The sequence below is a fragment of the Protopterus annectens genome, chromosome 1.part0 (assembly GCF_019279795.1).
Source record: "Protopterus annectens isolate FY-2018-M chromosome 1.part0, PAN1.0, whole genome shotgun sequence".
In the NCBI taxonomy this organism is placed as follows: domain Eukaryota; kingdom Metazoa; phylum Chordata; order Ceratodontiformes; family Protopteridae; genus Protopterus; species Protopterus annectens.
The window spans coordinates 22,670,670-22,681,886 of NC_056725.1; the positions used below are offsets into that span (position 1 = coordinate 22,670,670).

Below are 11,217 nucleotides of genomic sequence, written 5' to 3' on the forward strand. Positions count from 1 at the left end.
ATGCCATTCCACTATCATGATCCTAGTATATGCCATTCCACTATCAGGATCCTAATGTATAAAAGTGTCACAAGCCCATGACTCTGCATAAGCTAGAAATAAAAGGACAGTGAACAGCAGTAGTCTGACATGAAAGTACACCAAGTTTATTGCTGTGTGGGGTTCCCTACACTAAGGGGTCACAATATTTTATATTTTGCATGCTGGCAGCCTTGATCATACCCACTTAACACATACTTTAAAAATCCTTTCATGCACATGACTATCTGACTGTAGCTCTGTATGACCACCTCTACATTACTTTAGGATGTTATAAAATATTTCAGGACATGGTAGATGAATGCTGGCATTACATGGAACAATTACATAAGCTAGCAGTTTGGGAAAGAGAACCATGCTCTCGGGCACATCTGTCTGAAATATCCAACTTCATGTAACACTAAATCTGAATTTGTTTTGGGGGGGGGGTTATAGGGGATGCACGCATAAATCCAGTGATGTACTATTCTCATGGATGGAAATGTTTTATAATGTTTCTGATTCAACTCTAAATGCTGCAGTTTTGTGAATACAAGTCCTATAAACCCATATTGGAAACTGCAATTTTTCAGATTGCCAATTTGAAATGTAAATGGTACACAAGTGCAGTCTGGTCACCTTAGCTGAAAACCAGCATGCATTATCTTACTGATTACTTTCAAATGACTGGTATCCAGCTTTAAACTGGTGGGGGTGTGGTACAATTTATGCTAATGTAATTTATTCATGATGAATGCATTGGAGTTGTATTATCTATTGTATGAATGCAGTCACCAAAAGCAGCTGTGAAGCATTGGCCATTGCTGTATCTAGTCCAAGTATCGTGTGCGGGTTTAACTTGGTGGTAGTTCAAAATGGGAAGCTTCAACTTTCAGTTGTGAAACTGGAAAGTAGTGTCAGCATGTGCAAGATTGACTCATTCATACATCTGACTGCTGACCTGATCATACTGCAGCGCAGTCAGCTGCATTTGGCATGACAGTAATCAGAAATGCAGTAGAGTAAATGTACACCAAACGAATGTGACAAGCTTATGTTGACATACCCTGATGCAGTCTCACTTCTAAAAATACAAAATTTCTGAAATTTTGGTACAGTGTGAGCATCAGTCTCCTTGTTTCTTGAGCTTCCTCAGTTTCATCATCCCTTTCCATTTTGAATTATAGGTTTCTGCTTGTGCTATGCATAGGAACCTTAACTGTGAAGTTCTGAAATACCCCTTCAAATCAAGTAACCGCAATCTGCCTTGTGTTGGAAGAATCATCTTATCCCACTTGACTCTTGCCCACTTCCCCTCCCAGATCCTTCACCTCTTAATTGCTATCCAACAACTTCTCTGGTTGATAAATATGCCTGACCTGTGTACAAGACTAAAGGGACTAAACATTAACTGCTTGTATCTTGGTATCCATTTAACAGATTGTAGTTTATAAGTTTTTGTATTTTTCTTTCCACATATCCTTAGCTGCCACATGATGAATTTTTAATTCATACTCCTAAGTACTTGTGTCCCCATAAATATGGATAGTTGAACCAATTTGTGTGGGTACATGATTTACAGTTATTGCCTTTGTTTTAGCTTTAATTTTGTATACAGAAAAGAAATTTTAAACTGCCTCAAAATGCTCCACTAAACTGAAATGTCCTTTTCTGATTGTCAGGTGTAAATTATCTGCAAATAGGGTGAGTTAATAAAAGCTGACTATCAATTATATCCTTGAGTTTGAGTCTTTTTTTCTTTGCCAGTGGTTCTAAATATAATGGACACCCCTGCCCATTTCCCTCTGCTCAAGCAGAAATTCAGAGGAACCCACCCGCTTTAAATTTCACTTCCAATTCCTCATATATCCTCCTAATCAAACATAAATTTTCAGTGTATGCAAATTCTTCCATTGCCCTGCTCAAAGTCGCAGCTTACACTGTCAAATGCTTTCTCTGCATCAAGACACACCAACAGTGGTATTTCCTTGCATTCTATTTCCCTCTGGATAGTCTATGTTCTGTTAATGTTAGGTGGTTGCGTCCCCTCCATAAAACCACATTGATCTGTATCAATCTTGGCATAACTTTTGCCAATCTTTTACGCAGTACAGACAAACACTTTATAATTGTGGTTTAGTATTGAAATGGGACTGTGTGCTGGATCTGATGGTTCTTTACTGCATCCTTCTAGGATGTTGGTACTTCTCAATATTGTTAACCTTTCAGATCTTTTTTTTCCCTCCTAGCTCCCAAACTTCCACAGGAATATCTGTACCTGAGGACTTTCCAGTGGATTGGTTGTACATCACCATTTTCTTATCTCCTATCCTAATTGCTAGTAATTGAGCCTCATCTACCTTTAACCTTGGCATATTTAATTAAACATTTCCATTTGTACTTTTTCTTGATTTCCATATTTCTCTGCTTTATACAAACTTTCATATAATTTCTTGCATATTTCTAGAGGCTCTTATCTTCCTTGTTATAGGCTCCTAAGCTTGGCAACAGCCCTATCCACTTTGCCAGTCGTGTTAAGTTTTTGTGCTGTAGAGTTATCAAACAGTTGCTTAACAGCAGTCTCAACTCATACCTATTGTTGAGGTAATCCCTTATTTTCTGTTTAGCATTCTGCAATTGCTCTTCTGTGAGATTCACCCTATTCTCTAATACTTTAGAATTTCAGTCTCTAAATTTTTAACCATATTTATTTCCAACCTATTTTTAAACTCCACTTTAGTTTTTATCCCACTCCTTAGCTATATTTTTCAGGAGAAATTTGTCTTTAATAGCTCCTGAGTAATTTCCATTACCCATTCCTTAAATTCCTCTTTTCAACAGGTGTGAAAGCACCAGTGTCTCTCATTTTTATTTCATTAACCTGAATTCGTTATTGGAGCACGATCTGAAATGGTTAGTGGGGGTGTATCAACTTTTAATTAAATGCAAATGTTCCTGTGAAATGCAAATTCTGTTTAACCTAGACCAGTGTTTTTGCATCATGGGGAATAGGTAAATTCACTCCACTAGTACTGAATTCACATCTTTCATGCCATTTATTTTCTTAAATTTCTTCCAAAATCTACCCTCTATTACATTTTCCCTTCTAGCCCCTCCAGACACATCTTCACTGCTGCAAATCAAATTCCAGTCTCCTTGCTGAAAGCTGATCATCTCTCCCACGATTTTCTTAAGCTCCATTATAGCAATTTTAGGTGGAAAATAAATGTAGTTTAATCTTCCTTCCCTTGCCAGTAGCCCCTTAGATCATGGTAGATTTGTAGTTCTATCTAATCCTTTATCACTATTGGAGCTCCTCTTGCAATTAATACAAATACTCCTCTTTTCCTTTGTCCCTGATATTCTGATAAATAACCATCCTGAAAACCTTTATCAAATTCACATGTTCAGTTATTTCCAAGTGCATCTCCTGTAGCATAGCTATTTGCAATCTACATGTTTTAATGTAGTTCACTACTTTTTTGTATATCTGCGACACTATTGACATTTAGTGACATTGCAGAAAGCATCACTGTGTTAGAAAGTTATTCCCACCTTGTGTAACAGCTTTAAGTGTCTAGTTTCAGCTTTTGTTATACGCATACATTGTTTGGCAGGTTGATCTTTTACTGTTGTCTTATCCATTTGAGCTGGTCACATCTTACAGAACTTTAAAGCCCTCAAACTACCCCAATACCTCGCTAAAACCTACAAATACTAGCACACAACTCTACATAATCTTCAAATTTTTAAGTGATCCTTCTAATAGGGACAAGTGTCCCTAAACTGACAGCCACACTCTGACTTGGGTTAACCTTAAAAAAGAGAGGTTATTCGTGCTAAGACGCATGATACAGCCTGTGCATCTTTGTCTTGTATTTATAGCTCTCCCAGCTGGGAAAACACTTATGCTTTCAGAAAACTATCTTCTAGTCATTTCTCTCTATCAGATTATCTCCTTGGAAACATGAAGACCAGAAAAGTTTGCTACTAAAAGCATTTATTTGCTAGAAAAAAAATAAAATATTCAATTTTCTTTTTCATTTACTTACTTTCTCTTAAAACTTATTACTAGAACAAACTAAGGGCCTTAATCCAGGCATTCCCCTATGCAAGAATGAGTACATAATTTTTCTTGTGCTCTTTAGTCCAGACTTACACCACACTGCCTGCATTTCCTAAATCTGAACAAGGGGAGAGAATAGGAGCACCTGTTTACATTAGTATCCCCATTAAATTTAAAAATAAACTTTATAGCATGCAAAGAATCATGCACCATAAAAATTACTATTACTTTCTCTTCACCTATCCTAAGTATTTTTCAGTACATTAAAGCATATGCCCTACTTCATCAGCAGTCCCCTAAAAGTATAATAGTAAAACCATCAATATTCAGATTTTCTTCTGTCATGTTTAACAAATGTTTTTTTTTTAATCCCACAGTTGTCAATTTCAAAGTTACTGGTTTTATTCCTGTCCCTGTCAATCTCCCAAACCCTGTATGTGCTTCATTTCCAATGTAAATTGCCAAAACAGCAAGCACAAATTGAGGAATCCAAGAGTTTGTCTAAATGCAAGCAGCAAGTGGAATCTCCTGTTTCACAGCTCACATTTTGTTGGACAAAATTATATATTTTCTCCTTAGCATGTGCTACATAAAATGATTGTGCCCCTCCAGGAAAGAATATCTTGAGGATAGCTACATTCAGCAGTTTGAATCTCGTCTGCTTCTCGACATTCCCTGAATAGTGGAATAAATGTACTCCTGGTGTAAAGTAATTCTCCAGTCTCCCACTTCCACTTCCACTTCTAGTACTTCTGCCACAGTTTTGTCAGATTAAACTTCTGGTATGATTCAATCTTTACAATTAAGGGTTTAGGTTGCTCCCACATAGCTAGGTTTGAAGCATAGACTCAATGTACCCTTTCAATTAAGTCCTGCTATGGAGTACCAGTCCAGTTGCTTATTTGTGCTTTCTTAAAAAGTGTTACTTCCAGCTTCTCTGGTACAGCAGAAAAGCTCAGGTTTTCCCTATATGCTCAGTCCTCTAATTCTACTTTTTTGAAGCACATCTTGAGCAGTTTCATTCAGCTAGCCTTTTAATTTCAACTCTGATTTTTGCAGTTTTATCACCATCTGAATCTGTTTAAAGCTTCCAGTTTTTCCAGCCTTTTGTTTGAGGTGATGGTGTTTTAATCGGGTCTGTATGCAGTTCTTGTTTTCCTCTAGGTTACTGGAAGTAATGTCTGGAGCTTGCACTGCTTTTTGGACAGCTGTAGTACTATTCCCAGTCCATGTTCTTTTTCCTTGGCTTTTGTAGCTGATTTTTTCAAGTAATTTTTTTCTGGCATTCAGGCAGTGCACTTGCTATCCAGTTACTGAAATTTACCCAAAAATACAAGTCCACTGGCTTTCTCTTCTGACTTTTTTCACAGAGTGCTAGAATTAAGCTGTTACTCAATGTGCAGCCATCTTGGGAAGTCCAGTTGTGCAAATATTTAACCAGTCATTTCCTCAATAGGTTGCTCAAATCTTTGGTGCAGCTCTCCTGAAGTGAAGTAGCAGGGGTGTATGCCCCTGCATGGGCGAGTTTGGCCAATGAGAGAACCCAATGCCATTTTGGGTGCTCTTAAAGTGAAAAATGTCATTGGGAAATGAATGAGGAATCCATATCCTTTATTAGCATTCATGTTATACAAGACTAACTTACAGGCCAAAAACATTGTAGCTTTTATCTAAGTGCTTACTGGCAAAGCTAAACATGCAAATAACTATAAATGCAGCAAGTGTTTTTGCATAGCAGCTGTACAGTAGTGCTACATTACAGCCTTCCCATATGACTCATTTTACAAGGTTAGGAAAGAGACTTGAAATGATTTTTCTAGCTGTTCGGACCAAAACTGAAAGTAACTCATCATTCTTGACACAGTATTTGGAAATTCATTTCACGTTTACAGACCTTCAACCAGAGGTTTTACTTGGCAAGGTTTGTGATAAGTTGAGCAAAGAAAATACATCTGAGTGTGCTGTCCTAATTTTGACATTTGTTGACTGGGTTAGTCCAACTGATCCAGAGGCCCATTTTCAGTGGATACCAGAGGAGAAAAACTCCAGAAATTTACTGATTCAAAAATGTTTTGAACATGGTTAGCAGTAAATCAAACGCACTACAATTTTGACAGTTAACAGTTAATTACAGTACAAGAGTCCTAGTCGAATTTAGAGGTAATTACATGTACAGAAAAATGAGAAAGATAAAAATAAAAAGCATAAGGTTTGTTCCAAACTTTAGTTGGCATGTCCATTAAAGGGTAATAAATCAATTGGAAAATTTCTGCATTCATGAATTGTGGAAACCAGTAAAACCTGCCGTATCCTACCTTTTACCAGTCAGAATTTCCAGCTCCCTGGATCAAGACACCACAGAATGATTTATAGAAGCTAGATGAACCTCGCCAACTGAAACCAGTGAGGTTCATAGCACAAGAGTTGCTGGTCTGGGCATATGTAAAACAATCTACCATAGAACCACATCTGCTGTGGGGTTTTCTTTCTCTTCAAAGATGTTTCCAGGAATGTCTCACTCATCTTATCCTGACTACTTGCCCACCAGAAGTTATGGGTTCACTTACAAATTTCAAGCAGTGAAACTGGATCTTGCAAATCCAGCATTTAAACTTAAATTTTGGTGCATTTTCACATGCTGGCTTTACTGGTCAGTACTAGGAATTTTGCTTGGGTCTTGGTAAGAAAATCCTTAATGATAGGTTTCCAATGCTTAAGGTTCCTTACCAAATCTGTGATTGTGATAAAGTATTGATATACCATTATTGTGGCATGCCTATCAGATCTTTGACAAAGGCATACACCCTCTTACTGCAGTTTACCACCTGCATATATTGCACACTGTTTAAAGTCCTTGCAAAGATGTCCTCCCATTCTCCCAGTATTAGGCCAACTGGTAAATGACCTAAGATGTGCTACAGAAAACTGGAGCAGGCATTAAGATGGTTTTTTTGATGCTTATGAAGTTGCTAAGATAATTTGCCTACAGCTGGAATTGGCTTGGGTACTGCCTTTGCACTGTGCCATGTGCATACAACTGATGGGAACTGCACAACCATTAGTTAATGGTTGCTTTCATTTGTGACGTGTGCCTAAATTGCTATAAAACCCAATGAAAGCTTGGTTAAATGAAAGCCAGGTGACTGAAAAAAAATCATAATCCAGGAAATTTGTTGCTCTCATTGATACTGTTGCAAGGTCCACACAGGCAGCTACCTAGTCAGTTCTGTAGTTTATTTGCCTTTGAAGAGTCCCACTCCTTCAGGTGACACTCAGCATGTGAAATGAGTAACTTTCACCTTTCTCCCATTGCTCCCAAACCTAGAAACTGCTTAATTTTGAATTATGTCCAGGCTGAATCCACTTTAAAGTCTTGAATAACATGCAAGTAATTTGCAGGCATTCATTAAATTTGAGTCTAGCTGAATTTTGGTGTTCTGGGTCTGTAAGCCATGTTAGTTTAATGGTCCTTTTAATGCGCTGTCCATTTCCCCCCACTGAATATGGTTATATGCCAGGCTACTTATTGTATGACATTACAGAAACACTGAAATGCTTTTGTTACTAAAATGCAAACATTTGCTATAGCCATTCTTGAAGGGGCGACTATGTATGATTATGAACTTTGAATTGCTTGCTAGCAGATTTTCCTAGTTTAGTTTGGACCCCATGTAATGTTTACTGTATTGTATAGACCATCTGTGTGCAAATGCTATGAACCATCTTCACTGATGCATGTAGAACATTTGGAGCAGATTGAGTAAATATAGAGCATAACCAAACATTTTTCAGTTTCAAAAGAAAAGCAGTGGATTTTTGTATATTTTGCTGCTGTTTTAAGTGATGGGGCATCATTTTTTTAATGTAGATGTAGCAGCAGAGGGTCCCATTCATGGAAAATCCTGTGTGGTGCACAAGCTACTGGGCAGCACTGTGCTTCAAAGGGGAGCTTCCCCGAAGATTGACTTAGTATTTTTGTATTGTAAATAAAAAGTAGGTAGCTGTCTTAGGTTGGAGTACCACATTTTATGGTGCAGATCTCATTGCAGTAAGTGGGATAAAGCTTCATGATTTGAGAATGCATGGATCACTGACTTTACAGTGATTGGAGGTTGGGACTGAATCCTTGAAACATGAGGATATCGGGCATAGTCTGCATGTTCTAGTGTTGTATTTTTTCTTTTCTGTGGATATTTTTCCCTACCAAATGACAAAATCAAACTGTTTTAAATACACTGAAAGATGTCTGATATATGCTTGCCCTCATGGCCCACATCATGACTGAAAGGTCTGAGCACCCCCCCCATTCCATTTCTTTATAGAAGTAAATACTTCATTGCTTTTTTTGGCATAGTACATTTCCTAAAATATTTTTGGGAGGCTAAATGCATCATTCAGGACATAACCTTGGAGACTGTCTACATAAATTTGTGTAGCTTGACTTTATATATGCCTTCCATAGTTATACTCTGGGTGCGGACACTGCTGCTGTACATGCTAGTGAAGCAGTCTGCATAGAGTGCACATGCAACCCCCTACCTCCTTGATTGGATGACTGTAGCCAGTAATGTGCACTTTCCCATAAGTGAACCATAACAGTAAAAATGGAATTATGAACAAGCTGTTTGCCAGTAAGTTGACTTCTGTTTTAGAGGGTATTTAAAGCTGGACAGCTGGGTAAATTTGAGTATCATTTTTTTCCAAACACCTTTATTGAATTATCAGTTGTAACATGGGTAAAAATCTTGAGCCACTAATAAACCCTGTACCAGTCTGCAACTAACTCCTTACTGCTGAAAACTGTACTGAGGTAACTAAAAAGGCAGAAGTGGTATGCCATGGATTGAAGAGAACTAATCACTTTCTTTTACTTCATTAGAATTGGGCTACCAGAGGAGTGCGCAGGTGCTGTGAATTTTCTTTGCTCTTCAGATGCTTCGTTTATTACTGGAGAAACGATTGTTGTGGCTGGTGGAGGCTATTCCAGGCTCTAACATTTTTCTCAATACAAATGAAAAGCTGGAAAAACTATTTGCTGCCTTGAAAGAAGTGAAAAAAAAATAAAATGTTCTGAACATGTTCCAGTGTCGTTATTAAGATTTGCATCACTTCAACGGGGCTTGCTTTCACTTGGAATTTGCAAATTAGTTTCTATTGTATTAGCAAATGTAATTTTACTGCAGCACAGATGGATTGTTAGGAATTTTTATAATGCGCAAAACTAACTTCTGAGAACTGATGGCTGTACTGTTGCTCCTTGGGTTTGCTCTACATACCAAGTTGCATCATTCACCTAAATTTGTTCAGCGTTTCCTTTTATCATTTTTATTTATTTAAATTTGTTGACCGGGAGTGTCCGACTGGACGTGGGTCCATTTTCAGTGGAGGCCCGGGGAGAAAAGCTCCACAGTAAAATAAAGACAGTAGTTACATTGGATTACATAGCGATTAACAATTTAACAGAAATTACTTACAACATATTTACAGATGAAGAACATAGTACATCAGTAGACAACTAGAATCTTTATCTGAAGTACATAACAGGCATTAACAAATGTAACAATGAGAAGTTCCTGCTGTATAATAAGTACTAGGCTTATGAGCATGTGAGCTTGCTATAATCAAGGTAGTTAGTGGAGTGGAAAGAAAGGTAATAGTTGGATGGGGTGGATGATATTAGAGTGGGAGTTGCAAGGGCAATGCATTTAAGCATTTCAGTGCAGTCTTTAAAGGTAGATAGCATGTTTTCTGTCTTGGTACCGGTTGGCTACCAGCTTCATTTGGCTGAACATGAATTGACATTATCCCTTGCTAAATTTTGGCCATACAGTGGAATCCTCCATTACTTTCTCATTCTTGTGTAAAATGTTGCTTGCTTAGCAAAGGACCACTGCCTTTCCATTTTTAACTGAATAGTATTCATTTAATTTCAGATTTGCCAAGTCCATCTGACAATTTCCTAAACCTGTCTGTATGAAAGCACTGCACCATACATCTTCATATCAGTACTGAGGCCTCTTAATGTCTCACTACATGCGAGTTTGTCTCCATTACTCTGAAAATTGAACATGGTATATTCCTCTTTAAAACTTTATTTGGCTTACTGACAGTGTGTAAATTTCACTTTTTCTCCAAAAACAAACCTTTTTCCCCCCTTGGACAGTAGTTGACAAATGCATTTTTTTTGGGGGGGGGTAAAGCTAAGGGGGTGATTAGCTAACGGTACCTGTAACCTTCTCTAGTGTCTCTTTAGGCTAATTCACTCCAGGGAGCCTAGTGCTTTTATTTTACAATGAATGACTGTTCAAAAGCAATTTTAAGGAGCAAGGCCATTTTCTTAGATTTGTATATGTGCTTGAATGGATTTCTTTGATTGCACTGAGACCTATTATAGTACTATTGAGGGCATATAGACAATTTGACATTCAACTAAGCACTCAGATCATTTGACTTTACTGAAGACTTGTATAGGCACTAGTTCTTTGACAGTGGCGGCATTACTGAGAGTGGTGTGATATTCTAGGCACTTCATTTCCAGTGATTAGTGAAAAGCTTAACGTTTAATGCACAACTCCCAAACACAGAAGGTCTTGTGAGACTGGCAAACAAATCAATCTGTGCCATTACTAAGACGGTATGGAAGAAATGGGGGGCCTTCCCTGCAACTTTGGGTCTAGCTATGTAATCTATGGACTTTTCTGAAGTAAAGACCAATATTAATTGCCTCTGGCTGACTCTGCAGACTGAATTAGGAGCAGTCATAAAATTCCCCACCTACACAAACGTTCTAGAGGAAGGGCTGACTAAACTGGTATCTGAGCCGTGGACTAAAACTAAATGACAAGAAATGCATAATGGTATCCTTTGGAAAGTTCCCCACCCCTGGTTACTACCATATTGACAACAGCACTGAGAGCTGACCCCAGTAGTCGGGGACTTGGGGACCTGCACACAGTAATCTAGGCTTTCACATGTCTACACTAGACAGGAAATTCTATGTTGTGCAATTTATAAACAAAGGTATGGCATCTGTCCGAGGAGGTGTCTGTTCACTGTATTCTGCATCCATAGTACAATGCCCCCTTTGGTATGTACCTAACCAGGCACATCAATTGGAACGTCCATAGAGGCTC

General features: G+C 38.0%; 1 protein-coding gene across 2 annotated transcripts in view; it reads left to right on the forward strand.

Moving 5' to 3' along the window:
* Nucleotides 1-9,163, forward strand: part of LOC122808471 (dehydrogenase/reductase SDR family member 4-like) — a 501,584-nt gene extending 492,421 nt beyond the window's left edge. For both annotated transcript variants that reach the window (XM_044079461.1, XM_044079529.1), the window contains exon 8: nt 8,964-9,163. In XM_044079461.1, coding sequence (XP_043935396.1) covers nt 8,964-9,078 — 115 coding nt within the window. In that variant the 3' untranslated portion in view covers nt 9,079-9,163. The remainder of the gene's footprint in view (nt 1-8,963) is intronic.
* The last annotated feature ends 2,054 nt before the right edge of the window (nt 9,164-11,217 follow it).